The sequence below is a fragment of the Rhipicephalus sanguineus genome, chromosome 7 (genome assembly GCF_013339695.2).
Source record: "Rhipicephalus sanguineus isolate Rsan-2018 chromosome 7, BIME_Rsan_1.4, whole genome shotgun sequence".
Taxonomy (NCBI): Eukaryota; Metazoa; Arthropoda; class Arachnida; order Ixodida; family Ixodidae; genus Rhipicephalus; species Rhipicephalus sanguineus.
Window position 1 is genome coordinate 159,013,377 of NC_051182.1, and position 17,353 is coordinate 159,030,729.

General features: G+C 46.2%; 1 protein-coding gene across 1 annotated transcript; it reads right to left on the reverse strand.

Annotated features, from left to right (window-relative positions):
* Positions 1-3,492: 3,492 nt before the first annotated feature.
* Positions 3,493-17,082, reverse strand: LOC119400380 (dynein axonemal assembly factor 5). The gene is made up of 10 exons (XM_037667401.2): positions 16,375-17,082; positions 15,317-15,509; positions 14,630-14,703; positions 13,189-13,418; positions 12,102-12,299; positions 10,498-10,641; positions 9,726-9,888; positions 8,916-9,172; positions 7,550-7,853; positions 3,493-5,283 (listed from the first exon to the last, which is right to left on the reverse strand). The coding sequence occupies exons 1-10, from the start codon at positions 17,003-17,005 to the stop codon at positions 5,219-5,221; spliced, it is 2,259 nt and encodes a 752-aa protein (XP_037523329.1). The 5' UTR covers positions 17,006-17,082; the 3' UTR covers positions 3,493-5,218.
* Positions 17,083-17,353: the final 271 nt, after the last annotated feature.

Sequence of the window (17,353 nt, forward strand, 5' to 3'; positions counted from 1 at the left end):
CTGTCTAATCCTCAGGTCTCTGAATGCGAGAGAGAGTCTCAGATTAGGGTACCAAAGCATTAGGAAGTACAAACTCTATAGTTGACCCTTTGCATTCTTTTGCACTTTCAGTAAATTTCCAAGTGCGCAAAGACAAGACGTAAACAGGAACATATACGCACACACAAAGTTCAAACTTCCAACTGGCTTTATTTCCTGAAAGCAGGTCATTTATGAAGTCTTCACAATGGTAATCCATACAACAAAAACAATCTTAAGGGGAGACACTGGTCTTTTTAACCAGAATGTCGCCAAAAAATCGACTTTATTAAAAAAAAATTTTCTTGGCAACCTAGACGTTCAATAGAATCCATTGCTACAGTAATAATGCGTTCTTACAAATACTTATTTTGTTACTGCACTCTAAAGTCAGCTTCATCACCATTTCTGCTCTCTAATGAAAATTTTATTTGTATGTATAATACAAACTCAAATGAAAAAAAAAAAAAGACCGATGCACACGTGGCTTTGCTGTTATTCATAATTTACTTTGCAACTGTTCCTTCTTTTGCTGATTTGCTATTCTGAGGACCGTTTAAATCACCTACTTTCATGAAATAAAGCCAGCTGAAAGTCTGCGCTTTGTGTGAGCGTATATGTTCCTACTTACGTTTTCTCCTCTTTGAGCAGTTTAAAAATCTGCTGAATCTATGACCTGACTAGCCCAACAAACATGCCTTAACTTTCGTACTTTTCACTATTTCAGAGCACTGTTACCAAGACAGAGAGGACAGGAATGACACGGACACAGCGCTACATCTGAGCAGTGTGTCCGTGTTGTAGCACTGTGTCCGTAGCGCTCTGTCCGTCTCATTCTTCTGTCCTCTGTCTTGCTTAACAGTATGCTGAAATAGTGAAATGGATTACCAACGTGCCCAAGCCTACTCTCTGTCAAGTTTTGTGCTTTCTTTCAATTATGTAAAAGTTTTACAGTTTGAGTCAACCAATGCTGAGCTCCCCAATCTCAAACTCTCTAACAAATGAACATTTTGGTGCAGGCTATGGGCCTGGGCAACAAATGCATTAACTTGGCACAATGCTATATGCTGCGTTGCACTAATCAAAAGTACTAACAGATTGCACTAAGTACTGCACCAACTGCTTAGAACGATGCCATAAAGTACTGTGCAGCACAGATCAGTGTATCAGCCCTCCAACCTGCAGACAAATGCTTATTTCTGGAGCGATGAATTTGTGGCACTGTCAGGGACGGCCTCTATGTAAAACTAAACTGACCACTCTCACCAAGCATGAATTCCAAACGTAATGGACTGTATAGTGCAGTACACTGTTAAAGGGAACACTGAAATGTGTGACTTTCCTTTCGCAAGTACTGGCTGAAGCTAATATGTCAATGCACCACCTACAGGAGGGTGTTGCAAGCATCATTAAGCAGAAGTGACCAGTCAGGCTTGCTTCTATACTGGTGGTCATTGCGGAGCCTTATGTATAGAAGTACCGTATTTCCTCACTTATAACCCACACAAATATGGAAAATTCGGAGCCATACCCAGGATGGGTATTGCTTTTAAGCAGAAGTGACCAATCACGCTTGCTACTATACTGGTGGGCATTGCAGAGCCCGATGCATAGAACTACCATATTTTCTCACTTATAACCCGCACGAATATTATGGCAAATTTGGAGCTATACCCGGCGTGCAAATTGCATACGAACTTCGGTGTGCAAGTTGGCTTTCTGGCAACACTACATGGCAATACGCGAGGATATTCTTTTTAAATTTTTCCGCAGGTTGTAGTTAGCGGTGCGGGTTAGATCTAGGAGCGGATTAGACGTGAGAAAATACGTATAGCAGACTGAGTGAGCTGGAGCGAGTGTCAAAATGTTGCAACCTGCCGTTAGCATGCACCTACCCTCTGTGTCATGTCATCATGACAATTGACTCTGCGGCGAACAACCTAATCTCATTCTAGTTTATATTAAATCACCTACATAGGGCACTCCGAGATTGCCACTATAGTATTTTCTATGGTCTAGAGGTCAAGCACTTTCATGCAAAAAAAAAAGGGGGGGAGAGCTCTAAATACCAGTATTCCTTTAACAGTAAACTAAACTGCACTACCAGTCTTACGTTTCCCAACCAGCAACATTCGTTTCCTTTGCAATGCCATCAGCTTTGAATAGGCTTGAGCTAAAGTGAACAGGCATGGGACACCAAATAGCACTAGGAAGCATGCAGTTCATCAAAGGGGAACTCGCAATGGAAGAGAAGTTTACGTTTAAAGAGCATGTTCTGTGCTATTGGGGTTGGGCACGGTTTATGTACAGGGGCCGTAAATGTGGAATGGAACGCCTAATCAATATGTATGAAGTACATTCAATGACCAGGTACTGCAGAAGCAAGAGTTGGGATACCACTTGCAGGTGCATGCTGGTACTATAAGCACCTCGCCTAAGAAAGTGTTTTATGGCACTTTAATCATTCTGCTGCTAAAGAGTAAGGGCATTCAACGAAGACAAAGCGACATGTTCAATGCGCGCCATGTACAGAGAATGCACCGTGGCTGGTTTTACGAGCACTGTTCCGTGTTTAACGGCAGGTGGTGCACGTGGATGCCAGCAGTACTTCTCTTGCCTAACCCAACCTAACCTAATGTACACCTCACAGTTCCTAACTGCAGTTGAACACTGCACTCATTTTCGATGAGGCTGCTGTTGGTTCATTTTGTGTGGAACCTAATGAACAGCACTGGTGATTACATTCAGTCCACTACAACCATCTGTCCATTTCTGCTTTCCTTACTACCATTGAGAGAGTACAGTTGAACACGGATATATCGAACCCACATATATAGAATTTTCGGCTATATCGAACTCGTAAATTATGCCCTTGAAAATCCTATGTAAAAGTATAAAAATTCGCATGTTTATATCGAACGGTATTTTTACCCGCCATCGGATATATCGAACACCGCGCGAGCTGGAAAGCGCGCTTCGGCACTCGCTGCGCCCCGCGATCTTCGCGGCACCGCGCCTCCGCCGACACCCGATACACTAAAGAAACGTGAGGACGAGAAGGCTCTGTGACGTGCCGTTGTGGCCGTTGGATAATATGGGTTCCGAGGCAGTGTAAGAAAGACGACTGAACACATTGGAGACCAGGAAGGGACTGCCAGACCCTTTTTTTTATTCTTCGAAGCTGCCCGAGCGCGTGCAAGCTCGGCGTCAATCTTCTTCGTTTTCTTCGTGCGAAAGCGCAAGACACAAACCGAGCGTCGTCTGCTATCGCTCGTGACAGGCTCAGACTGTACTCCTGTTGGGCACCTTCTCTAACTTGCGGAATGGCTTTTTTTCTCTCTCTTTCTCATGCTTTCTCCGCGTTACCGTCGGCTCCGAGAGCAAGAATGAAGTGGCCGGCGACCTCCTCCTTTCGCCTTTTCTTTTCTTTCTTTAGAGCAGGAACGAAGGAGCCGGCGGCTTCCTCCTTTCACCTTTTCTTTCTTTTTTTGTTGCTGTTTTGTGAGTTTTGATCAGCCAACCACAGCCCGCACCTTTCGTATTTGCTCAGCCAACCACAGCTCGCGTCTTTCGTACATCGCTGCTGCCCTTGCAGGAAGCCATTGCCGCCATCGCGACTGATCGCGAGCGCGTTGTTGGCGGAGTCCACTTCCGTGAGTTGTCGCACACCACCGCATTCCTCTTTTGCGTGCGTGCTGTGCAAAAGCGCTGCGGACTGCTTGAATTTTCGACTTCTCGTGTAGCAATGGACAGCATCAAGAAGTGCAAGAACCTTGACTTTGCGACGGAGTTGAAAGCCATACAGCATGTTGAAGCAGGCGAAAAAAGTTCGGTAGTGGCGAACGACATCGGGATACCACGGAGCACGCTGAGCACCTTGTTGAAGAACAAGGCAAATATCAAGGCAAAGGCAGCAGAGCAGCGAACGTCAGGAGCCTGTCGTGTGCGCGCTCCTGCGACGACGAGCACATAGACGACGCGTTTCGCGAGTTGTCGTCCCTCTGCCTGGCTGCCGTACCACCCGAAGTGTCTGCGGACGATTTCGTGGAAGCGGACTGCAATGTTGAGGCTGTTGTGAGCCTCGCTGACGAGGACATTGTAGCTGCGGTCACAGGGACCTAGGATGCCCAGTCCGACAGCTCAAGTGGCGACGAAGATCGTCCGGACGAGGCGGCGGCTACACGAGCGTACTCCGCCACTGAAGTGGCGGCAGCGTTCGGCTTGATTCGCCGTTGTTGCGGCGCCATGGAGGGAACCAGGCTGTCACACCTGGACAGCTAAGATAAGCGATTTTTTTTCACACAAATAAAACATTCTGTTGCATCGTGTGTGCGGAATTAGTCGTCATTCTTGGATGCGCCGATTGTAGGTGATCGTCCGCCACTGGTAAAGTCTCGGGAGCTGTATTTTTTTATATCGAATTTTTCATATATCGAACTAATTCGCGATCCCCTTCGAGTTCGATATATCCGTGTTCGACTGTAGTTAGTTAAATATTGTACTGATTATGAGTTGTGATCAACATGGCGTGATGTTCGCACTAACGTCTTCCATAAAGCACTCTTACGGGCAGGCAATGGAGACGCCATCAACTTTTTAGACAGTCCTTCCCTTCACGTTTCAAACTCTCTGGCAGGAACACGTTCAGCAAGCATAGTCACCAACTAGCCCAGGAGCAAGTTCTAGGACGTTGTAAACACAGTCACCTTTCAGGGGTCACTAGCGCACAGCAAAATGATCAAGACTGTTCAATAAAGCCTGGAAATCATGCAACGCACACGAGTTGAGGTTGAGACAGCTTCGATGGCAGCTGCAAATACCAGATCGTGCAGCACCGTTCAATACCCGCATCTTCTCTCACCAATTCGAACAACAAACTCAACACAACAGACCACAGACTCAACGGGGAAGCTCTGGAAGCCTCTAGTTCACAACGCAACATCACGACACGTGGAATAAAATGAAAGCACCATACGACATTTGGACTATGTACATTTTCTGAAGCATGAAAATTAAAAAAATAAGAAATGTGGGGGCATCTGTTGTGACACTGGTTTGACTCTGTAACACGGCAGGTGTGTTTCTTTGAATGCTGGTCATTGACTGATCGATGAAACGGAGTGAAGAGAGCGATTTAAAGTTGCGGACCTGGTTGCAACGCACGATGAACTTCTTCAACGTTGTTTGGAACCTCGCTTGTTCAGCCGGGCATGCCTTCTTCCATTTCCAGCTGTGAACTCGTGTCGGAGAATCGGCTGAGAGCCTCTGCAATGGATTGAAAGGGAGCGAGTGGGTCATTAAAAACTGAATTTTCTGGCAATTGAAATTTGGCCCGTTTCAAGAAAACGCTGGTTAAAAATTTTGTAAAATGGAGGACAGCTGACACAGAGCGAATTGGGGCCCGTTGGTGATCCATCACAGAGCTACGCTGTACAGTACAGTCGAACCTCGTTAAAACGTACCCACTTTAAGCGTACTAACGGTTAAAACGTAGTTGCGACGAATCCCCGACCGAGTCTCATAGAGCTTAATGCATTCGCTGACCGCATAAGCTGTAGTGCTTCGCCCTACGCCTACCGGTTAGTGCGTACCCTGCGTACCGCGATAACGTTTTGTGCCATAAAATTATACTGCACCGCTGAACTTCCTGACGTCACAATGTGCCGCCAAAGGTTTTCCGTCTTTTCAAAGAAGTGCGTAGATCGGTCGATCACTGATTCCGACTTCCGCGCGATTGCGGCGACGCCTTTGCGGGTAAGCATCGGGAAAGAACGAAGGTGAGGCGGCGGCCACCGACGAACGCACCAGCATGACTTATCGCCGACAACCTTATCACAATAAGTATCTTCAGATATCTGCTCGGGCACACGTGCGGCGCAGCACTGCTTTAAGCCTACTGCACGCTTTTAATAGGCGACAACCTGAACGTGCTGGGCCGCCGATCTCTGCTGCCTCGTTGTGCGGGGCCGTGTTCAAGCGCGCGCCGCTTTGTAGAAACGAAAGTACCTCGCCGTTGCGGAGTTGAGCGTTGCTAGTCGTGGGCGACGAGAAACCTCTTTGCATAGACGCTATCACGCTAAACGCATGCGTACGGTACAGCAAGCGTAGCGCTGTTGTAACCATACTGCGCGCTTTTATTGGGCGACCACCCAAACGCGCTTCCGTCCGCTGCCAGGACCGCTTGAGCGTCGCGGAGTGCGCATCGCTTGCAGGAAGTTCGTCATCGCCGTATTAACCGAACAAGCTCATCTGCGCTCATCGCCGCATCTGTGCACGGTCTGGAGCGAAGTGGGTACGAAGAACACTCCCACGACAAATGCGCGCGTGCGATACAGCAAGCGGCGTGGCAGTGACGGCGTGAGCCGCGGGAAGGCGACACGCTGCACGCAACTAGCCAGGAGACGATCGGCTCCACGCAGCCGTACAGCGTTTCACTAGAACTGTGTCAGTTTTCATTTAGTAGCAGATCGCGGTACAGACGCACACACATATCGCGGAAAGCCGACAATGTCCGTTCTGTCGCCACCGCGCGCTATCGGCACTATCGGACGGTCGTGCGAGAGTACCAGAATCTTTTCTCCAGTTTGGCAAAAAGAAAGAAAAGGCTTTGCAGTGGGTACTTTAGGCAATATTTGCTGTGGCACTGTATTTATTTCTTTGCTGGCGGCGATGGCGTACGCGAGGAGATGCAAATTTTTACTTGGTGGTTAATGCGTACTATCGTTTAGTGCGTAGTTATGCGGCGTTCCCGGCAGGTACGCATTAACGAGGTTCCACTGTACTCACAGATTGCAACATGAAAATTTAGGCATAAGTGATGCACGAATTTTCGTTTCCAGTGTCTACAATTCGTGTCATATCGGCGCAATTTTGACTCAAACACTTCGTTAGAGCCAACATTACATATAGTGACCAGATTCGCAGTGATATGATGCAGTTATCACAAGGATTTGGTCATAGCAATCGTTATGGCAAAAAAAAAAAAAGTCATTTTCCATTCGTGAGTACTGCACAAGAAACAAACAGTTAATGAGAAACAAACACTGTAAGTCAATGTCTGCAACACCTACTCTCTTAGAGCATGTACTGTCTAGACTTCACCGCAAGCGGTAGCAATGATGAATGAAACAGACACATCCATTCACATCCTTCATCACTCACTAATGAACCTCTGCATTTATGACCATTCATACTGGCGTTCATACTCGCCTAAAGTCACTCGCTTAAAAGTAACAATCAAGCTTACCATCACCAGCCTTTGTTGGAGCTTATCATAACCAGCATTCACTCCTGTTCCACGCACACATCCATTCACATCTCTAATCAACCAGCGAATTAATTGCAGAGTGAGTGTGAGTCAGTCTACTTTGAGTGGGTGTGCTCAGCTACAGTCTTGGCTGTCTGTATCTTAACTTAAAGCTATTTCCCCCAGTAAGCCATGTACGACTAGCAATACATAACTATAATCCTGCATAATCACAAATACCTTTAAGGACATTTTGTTATCGTTGAAGAAGACTTCTCGGCTTACCAGGGTAAGAACCGGCACTCTCTCGTCCTCCACCACCTCCTGCTGCCGCATCATTCCCGGTGCTGGTGGCATGCAGGGCCAGAGCATCGAGCGCTTCTTCGAGGCCATCCAAGGCGAGGTTTTCGAGGGCACGGGCGGCGGCCATGCGCACCTGTCGCGAGTCGTCTTCGAGCCTCGCGGCCAGGCCCCGCACGGCCAGCTGTTCGGGCACGCACGCGGCGGCCACCTGACAGGCCAGCATGCGCACCTGAGGCTGACCGTCCTCCAGAAGACCCAGCACGGCGGTCACCACCTCGCCCGACACCTGACCGGAGAAGTCGCAAGTCGTTTCACCAAAAGGAGAGACTGATGGGCTAGTTGGTACTAGTACATAATTCAGCCAGTAGCGCAAAGAATCACATGGACAGCGGTCCCATATTGCTTTCGCCGTCCATGTGATGCTTTGCCCTACTGCCTGAATTATGAATTGTTTCACCGCTTAGTGCGAAATGGTGACGATGGCTGCAACTTGTGCATTAATGCACACGCTAAGGCTGACAGCTGCACGTCATGAGAATAACCAAAGCTCATGCCAATTTCCTAACAAAATGTACAGTGCTCACAAATTAAAACGTGACATCCAAATTTTTTGTATAATGACTAGTATGCACAATCCGCCTTTTTAATTTTCCTGAGCTGCCCTCTGCCGTGTCGGCAGGGGCCGTGGAAACCAGTATCGCCAGAACAAAAGCCTCCGAGACCAATAAGTGTTTCGTGACTTTTCCCCTAGGGGAAGGGCGCACGCGCCGTGGCACCCTGGAAAAGGCGAATTGCCAGAGATATGCTAGCACTGTCACCATGAATCTGGCCACCAAGGGTGTAGGCAGAATTTTTTTGGGGGGGGGAGGGGGGGGGGGGGTTCAGCTCAGCCATCCATTATGTATATTCACATGTGCATTTGTATATGTGCGTGTGTACATACGCACATGCAAAATTGAAAAATTTAGAAATATTTATGACCCCCCATACCCCCCACCTGCACACACACACACACATCAATGCTGGCCACTAAAGGTAATGTTGGCTCTGATGTAAATGTATGAGTCAAAATTATGCTGATATGAAACGAACTGAAGGCAGTGGTAATGAAAGGTCTGTGTATCACTTAGCCCTAAACTGACGCATTTATAAATCTGCGAGCACTGTACATCTGAGGCGTGGCAATTTTTTTGTAGAGGAGTAAGCACCTAGCCATGTGGATTGCCACTCTCTATTATTGGCATTAGTATTGCCCATCCATCAATGTATCTTGACGGAAAAAAAACATCAATATTATCATTATTATTACGTGGAAATGTGGTATGTGATGTCACAGTGGTCAGCTGACCTGCAGGGACGGTATGCACTCCAGTAGTTGCAGGAGGCATCGCAATGCGGCAGTGCGTGCTGGAACGCTGGGTCGTCCCGCAGCAGTCAGCAGCGGTAGCAAGGCCTGCAACGCTGCGTTGGTGCACTGAGGGGGCATGCGTCCGACGGAGAGTGCCTGTTGGAGCACCGTGGCTGCCTGCGGCTGCCACTCCGGCCTCCGCTGAACCGCGTTGAGCAGTGCAACGAGCGAGGGAATCAGGTCTCCACTCTGGGGACCTGCGGCAGTTCATTGACCTAATTTAGACATTCTTTTTCAATTAGCATATGAAGAAGAGTTCTTCAATCATAAGAGTTGTGAAACTCATAAGATAGTCTTCATGTATCAAAATCTGGACACACCACTGGCTGAAATCTCGGATGCCAGCTGAATTTGGCATCACCTGTAGGCGGAAGCACAAGCTAATAAATGGCACTTTCGTGTGTTGCTTTGCACGAGCCCACAAGCGATGCTGCTTTGATGAAGCAAGGAGTGCAGTTACGTTTGCGGATTATATTTTGCAGATGATACTGTGGCCACAGAACTGTCAGACCATTCTTGAAACTGCTCTTCCTAATTCTTGCCGTGGCAACTCAGGCAATGGCAGCGAAGACTGCAACGATCGTGGCGATGTTGCGTGTTTTCTGTCGCCACTCCCACATGGCGTGCAAATTTGTCCATGAGCATTTTTGGGTTTCGGAACGGAGTCTTGCAAGTGGTATGATTGAAGAACTGATCAACTATTGATGGACGCATACGTTCCTCACACCGAAACTGAAAAGAAACGCATACCCGCAAGTGAGACGAGCTCCCGCACGGCATCCCACTGTGTCGTCTTGGTGTGTGGCCGGTTTTCCGACAGGTCTTGGATCATGTCCTTGCCATAGCCGACGCACATGTCCTCCACGCAAGGGAGGTTGAGCATGTCCGCGAGCTGCCTCAGTAGCATCGACACCTGCGTTTGAAGAGTGAACGTGATGCCATGTTCATGTGACAGCCGACGCTTGCCGAAGTCTTGTGTCAAAGAAATCAAAAAGAAAAAATATTTCCGATAAATACATGGTGAAATTGATTAACTTTCGTTGTACTTGGTTATGATTGTGATTAACAGAAATTGAGCCCCTCAGGTCCCCTTCTTCTTCTTCAGTATCCAGTGCAGAGAGAGGACAAGGCCCAAATGGCAACTGATGAAGACAGGCGCTATCTAGACAGGTGCTATTTGTCTTCGTCGTTAGTCACTTAGCCCTTCTCCAGTGCGTGCACTAGATACTGAAATGGAATAGCAACATGCCCAAACTTACAAGATTTCAAGTTACCTTTCTTCGTGCTCACACGCACTCCTCCAACAGAATTGTAGACTGCACCGTATTTGTTTGGCCTAATTACCTAACATTGTTGTCTGTGCGGTGTCACTGCACTCAACAGCACAACGGTGATGAATAATTAACGACTTTATGCCCGCATCATTCATGCCAGGGTGAAAAATAAAATTCTACAGAAGCCACACCGGTGGACTGCCTGCACGTTTTCTCCCCACAAGTTGCCCTCACGCCAACAAACAAACCTTTTCAGCCACGCATTCGTCCTGAGAAGAGCAGGCCTGGATGCTCAGGCAGCAGGACAACAGTTCCTTGACCGACAAGTCCATCGGGTCGCACACACACGACAGCAGGGCGTCCATGATTCCCAGCACTTCAAGTTGGCTCCTCTGCGTAGCAGGAGTTTCACAATAGAGGATTTTCTACCAACATGCATCTGTCTTGACATGCCATTCAGCATTACAGTTGCAACTGTTATGTTATATAACAAACTTATATCCAATGCGATAATATTTACTACTATATATATCCAATGTTTGTTACAAGCATATGCAGTTGTACCTCGATATAAAGAACACGAATATAACTAATTAAATTAATAGTCTTGTCATAGATACAGTATTAAAAATGTACATTTATAACGAAGTTTTGGACATAACGAACTTATTCTCGTGTCAGATGAGACTTTGTTATAATGAGGTTTGAGTGTACTGACAGTATAACAAATTTTTGGTCATAACAAACTAAATTGGCAATTGCACTGCCATTTGCAGTGTTGTAAATGTAATTTATCACAAATTTTTCGGCGTAATGAAGCCATTTTTGTGTCAGATGTGACTTTGCTTAATGAAGTTTTATTATCAAAATTACATAAAATTGCTGACAAACATCTTAGATTTATATCTGAAAGTTCCTTATATATATATATATATATATATATATATATATATATATATATATATATATATATATATACTATACACACTTAAAACTCGATATAACAAACACGGATATCACGAATTATCAGTTATAACGAAGTAAATGAAATGAAGGATAGCTTCGGTAATGATACAGTGATTTGAATACACGCTTATAACGAATTTTCAGATAGGGCGAAGTTATTTTCGTGTCAAATACGACTTTGTTATAATGAGGTTTAAGTGTATGTCTGTCACATTTAAGATAGACTACAGCTTTAAAGAGATAATACTATAATATGAGGTAAATGTTAAGAGTAGTATTGGGGTTGACACCTGGCAGTGCTTTGCTATTCTAATTAGAACGTACCGGAACACTACTCTTTTGTGACACTTGTTGGAAAGGAATATAATTACTGTACTTTGACATTGCAAACAATCTTAAATGACGTGTTTGCAGCGCATTCGTGGATAGCTGTAATGGAAAGCAAGGAAGGTGAATAAAATACGGTGACAAGCCAAGGCACCATCACTTGTCGTCCAAGTGAGTGACAATGTTTCCTTCTCATTAAACTTGCTTAGCCTTGTTGGCTTCCGCAGAACTAATTTGCCATATTCTGTATTCCTGTGCTTCGAGTTGTCACATTAGCCTGCCCTCACGCTGCAATCCACTATCCTCCTTGTTAACTAAGGTGGTAAAGAAACTGCCCTGGAAGGGCACTGTTCCTGGGTTTATACACCGTACCAGGGCGAACTTTTTGCCATCTGGAGGATCTGTTTTTGAAAAGAACTGTAAAGATTTCCTTTCTAACTTGTTACTGTGAACACGTGGACGAAAATTTTTCCCTTTCAACGCCTAATTTAAGACCAGAGGCTGGGAGCTCACAATAGAAGTAACCCTTCAAATGGGTACCCAATTCTCGACTACTCACCGTATCAGCCGCAGCACCCGAGTACTCAAACAGGATGGGGAACAGCTGTTGCGCGTACGGTCGCAGCCGGTCTGGTGGGCAGGGCCGTACGAGCGCTGCCAAGGCGTGCAGTGCGCCTGTCGAAAAGGGAACCGACACTGCCACCAGCCAGCTCTCGGGGTCCACCCAACGTGCACACGTTTCCAGGCTCTTGGTCAGCTGCAAATGAAACATAAAAAACACACTTATAGTGAGATTTCCATATGCTTTCCTAATTAGTAGTATTTGCAAAAGTTGTGGACCTCTCTCTTTTCTAGACATTTTGCTTCCCCACGTGAGACACGCACGTGATCGTAGTGGTTGGTGTTGCAGTTATGCTGCAGATATGCCATGGAATGTGGTTGTCTCTTGATGACATCTCTTTGAAGTCGAGTTATTTTACACTACTAATGTCCCGTGTGTTTGCACTATTTCCTGAAACGAAGGTAACATGTGCTTAGTTGTTTGCATTCAAAATGTACCGACTACTTATATCACAACTTCAGAAACATTTGCTTCATGCTCTTGTTCTTGAATTTTTTTTGTGACACCTTCGCGTATAATGCTCCAATATAAACATGTGGTGTACTTGAATAAGTAGAACAGAACAAAACAACACAAACATTGTCTGGTTCTCTTCTCTTTCGTGCACATTTCTTCTGTGTGTGTGTGTTTCTTTCATTAAGATGAAAGCCTTAAATGCCTCATCAAACGCAAAAATTGACCTTCGGCGTCAACACGAGTGATGCAAAAGATCATCATCATGTTATGATATCACCATATTACATCACAGATTGCCAAAATTTGCGATGTCATCATGGCGTCGCATAATGTGATGTTACATGACGACGTCGTCACACTACAATTGCTTGGTCAAAGGTGGGCCGATCACGGAGGCAGCGCAAAACCAGGTAAGGTGCAGAAATATTTCAGAGGGGTGCGAACGAGGATCAACACAATCTACTGAAAAGAAAAAGAAGATGGCTTTCGTCTCCGAGACGTCTTAGGCAAATGCATGAGACCCCTTGAGTTCTTTTGTAAGAGGAATTGGCCTCCACTTCTTCCTCACCCAGTGCCTGAGGTCCTGTTCGTCCCGGCAGAGCACGGTCGTCAGCGTGGGTAGCAGCGAGCACAAGTGGTTGGCCGTGTGCGCCCCGGCGTACTGGAACGCTTCGCACAGGAGCTTGGCTGCACGCAGCTGCTCTTCTAGCCGCCAGCCTTGCAACGAGTCGTGTGCCACGCCCACCAGGTACGGGAGGTGCTTTTGCACCAGCAGTCGGCAGCCCTCGCTCTCAATGGCTGCGAGAGAGTTTGCGAGGCTGACACTATGTTTCATCATGATTTCCAGCATATCTAATGTCCGCTGCAGAACGAAGGCCTATCCAAGTGACCTCCAATTTAACCTATAACATCGAAATAATGTTAAAAAGAAATGGGTAGTTTGTCTGAAGCCCACTGTACTTACTCGCATAACACCGACACTAACCAACGTTGGCTAACTGTTGGCTATCCGCTCTTATAACAATGTAGTAATGCATGCGTGCCTTGCCCCATCAAATGCTTTGCACAATATGCAACAGCTTCTAGGGTAAACTGTCATACAGTCAAACCTCGATTTCACGGAATACGTATATAACAAATTCTCGGTTAGTATAACAAAATAAATGAAGAATAGTTTTGTCATAGATGCAGTGTTCCGAATATATGTTTATAACGGATTTTCGGTTATAACGTAGTAAATGAGGAATTGTGTTGCCATTGGTGCAGTGCAACAAATATACGTTTAAAGAATTTTCTGATACAACGTATTTGTGCCAGATGCAACTTCGTTGTTATGAGGTTTGACTGTATAGTGTGCAAAACATGTAATGGAACATCCAAAAGTTGACGAAATGTTCCGAGCAGTGACCGAAAAAATTGCGAAGAATTTTCCTATGGGAAACTGTCCTATAGTGTTTGAAGCATTTAATCAAGTGAGAAAGAGGTGTAGTCACTATTTCATTATTATTAACCTTCAATTAAAATCTAGAAATAACACACCAGTGCTTTCTTTGGCTTCATGTGGTAATGACGGATAAAATGTGTTGTATAATGGAGTAAAATATGGCTTGACGTTTCAGCAGTAGCACCACTGGCAATAACAGCAAACTATACATCATATTAAGGCAAAAAAGATTTTCTAATTCATTATGTATTGACATGTGACAGTAGTTTAGAATCTTACAGTAGAAGCGTTTTCTAATGAAGACCATCGAGCTGAAGTTCGGCAGTGATTCAAAACCTGCATTCATGAGAGGAATAAACTAAGCTTCTAGACTTAGTTTAGAGTTAAGTTAGACTTGCGGTAGTCACGGGACATTTGGCTGACTTTGAGATCTTCTGCTACAAGTTCTGTACATGTAATCATGCTCTGACACACTCAGATAGACTTGAACTTGAAAACAATTCTAAGAAGGCTAGAATTTATTATTATTTTTTTAAGTACAGTGTTTAAAGATACCAACACTCACCTGGCCTCATCGACTGATCAGTTGCGTACAGTTTTCCGACTGCATGCCAGAGGTCGCTTGTTTTGGCACTAACACTGAAAAAGGAAATTTATTTTTGGCATGAGACCTACTGCTCAAAACGCTGTGGTCACTGCTACAAGAAACTTAAATGTACACTTTCATCTTTCCATCTGATGTAGTAGTACTATACTCGTTTACAACCCAAGAAAAATGTAAGCGCCGCCCACAGAACTAGAGCGCACCTACCCTTCACGTGTGAAAGACAATCGTGCTAGCTGGTTTCCACTAGAATTGTAAGTACTTTTTCTCGGCTAATGTAAATACTACGCATATTAAGAGTTGAAGGTTCATCCTAACTAAATAAAACATTACGTTTGGCTGAGCAGTGACGTCTTCAAGTTTCCGAACTACAACCAGTGACACAAATACGAGTCCGTATCGGAGAGTCAACTATCTGAAACACTGAAGAAGTGCTTGACACCCCAAAAATGAGTGAGCGCTATTGGATGTAGCATTTCAGATTGCATTTTGCGCGAAAAACACGAAGGGAAGAACCACGAGACGAGCACAGACTAACAACTGAAGGTTTATTGCAGCTTCCTTCTAGGGGTGAAGGAAGGCTTCACAAATAATGACAATGCCTGTACTTTCTGCACTTTCATTGCCATTTAGGCGGTGCATACGAACCTTTCAACGGGATCTGTAAGTGCTATGAGGACAATTGGCAGAGCGACCGGTCCAAAAGTCTTAGCCACCCATCTAGCCGCTGCCGTAGCCAGGGCCATTCGGACGGCGGAAGAGCGGTCGTCAAGAAGTTCCGCCACTGAAGAAATGACTGTCGGCGTGAGCGAGTTGCAGTCATTCTGCTCGAGGATTGGGCCTGCAAAAAGGTTATTCAAATTAGTGTATGAATATTCAACTAAGGCAGTGGAAGAGCACTAGTTCTATGGCTGCGCATGTCAAGTGCCTGTTTGTAAACCACGAAATCCATTATGAAAAGGCATTTGATTCATGGTGCAACCAGGTGCGAAACTTTTTCAAGATAACACCGGGGCGGCGCTAGAGGGGGGGGGGGGTGTCACGCCCCCCCCCCCCCCCCCCCCGCACCTCCAAGAGTAAACATAGCCAACACATAACCGATAGTTTCCCACCACCCTGCACCCTTCCCTATGAAACTCACTTGATGTGCCCCCCCCCCCCCCCACCTATTCAGTAAAACAAAAAAGAAAGAATCCTGGTGCCGCCCCTGAAATAAAAGCATGAGGCAAGCAATTGACAGGGCCTCAGACAACATGCGCACTGACTCACAGGTAAACACGTTACTGCGCCGGCAAGTATTTATACAAAAACAACAAAATCGTAACAACAAAGCGTATAAAACACACTACGGAGTCAGCAACTGCGAATGAATCGCGAAAGCGTCACTGTATGGGTGAATGTGGAGAGGAATTCTGTTTCCTGTTGCCATTTATTACGACACTTGTATGTTGAGCATTCTAACCACGTGACACTGAAGGGTTAATGAGCTTCGCATTGCGCGACCTCGGCCCAGGTGTTATTAACAGCAACGCCGGTAAGCACACGAAACGAAAAAGAAACAGGCTAACACGGGGAGTTGTGGTCACGACAGCATGTCACAGTAAGCACACTTCTCACTCGAAGTAAACAGCGTAACCTTGCAACGAAGTAATGCGTATCTGTTGTTAACTTATCTTGAACTAACATGCGAGATCGGCGTTCCTTACCCAACGCTTGCACCGCAAGCGTGCGAAGCGCCGAGTGCTGGTGTCGCAGCGCCTGAACCAGAGCCGGTAGCATGGAGTCGCACTGGAGGTGAAAGTGGTTCGGCACGGCCTTCTCGAGCTGAACGACGCAGCGACAGGCTTCCTTCTTGACTTCCACGAACGGATCGACGAGACAGGAGCACAGGGTTATGACGATGTCGTTCAGATGAGACACGCACCTCGCACCGGCACCCATCACGGTCCTCGTGAGCGCCTGGGCTTCGAGGAGGCGCACTTCTTCGGCCACTTCGCCCGCGCCGCTGGTCAAGGGCTCGACGCCGGCGAGAAGCCGTCTCCGCAGCGCAGGCACGATCAGGGCTACGACGTCGTCGGAGAGAGGAAGCACGGAGGTGATGTCGAGCAGCAACTGAGCTCCCAGTTCGCGGCACCGCTCGGTGGGGTCGGTGAGAGCGCCTATGACGGGACGTATGATGACGGAGACGAGCACCTTGCGCTTGTTCTCGGGCAAATCGCCGTGCATCGCATTCACGGCCGAGCAGATGTTCTCGAGGGCTCGTTTTCGGATGTGTTTGTCCTCCGATTCGAGCCTCTCGAGCTCGAGAAGCACGTCTCTGAAGTCGTCCGCCGCCATCTTTGAACGCTTCGCCGCCGTTGCCCCTGACGACGCAGCTTGTGCGCAGTAATCGCTAAAGGTTTAAAACAACCCCTTAGTTTTTTCTATTTCCGACTTCTCTCATTCTTAACACAGATAAGTATGTTCAGTTATTTTCTTAATTATTAAAATTTGTGTAGAGGAGTAGATAAATAATAGACGTACCGGCTGTGAGTTGATGTTTTTTCACCTCCAGTCAACGTTACTAGATATCTCAAACCAGCGGCCAATAATACTAATTAGTAGTACAATTCTCAGTTTAGTTCAACGCTTTTCACATTTATTTTTTTCCGCATTAGTTGCATAATAACTAAATTCCATCTTAGC

Bases quoted from the DNA above. Each gene is read 5' to 3' on its own strand.
- LOC119400380 (XM_037667401.2), bottom strand. From the start codon at position 17,005: ATGGCGGCGGACGACTTCAGAGACGTGCTTCTCGAGCTCGAGAGGCTC. The intron at 13,419-14,629 runs GTGAGTGTTGGT...ACTCTCTCGCAG, and splicing joins TGATCAGTCGATGAGGCCAG to CCATTGAGAGCGAGGGCTGC. The intron at 9,173-9,725 runs GTATGCGTTTCT...GAACTGCCGCAG, and splicing joins GGAGCTCGTCTCACTTGCGG to GTCCCCAGAGTGGAGACCTG.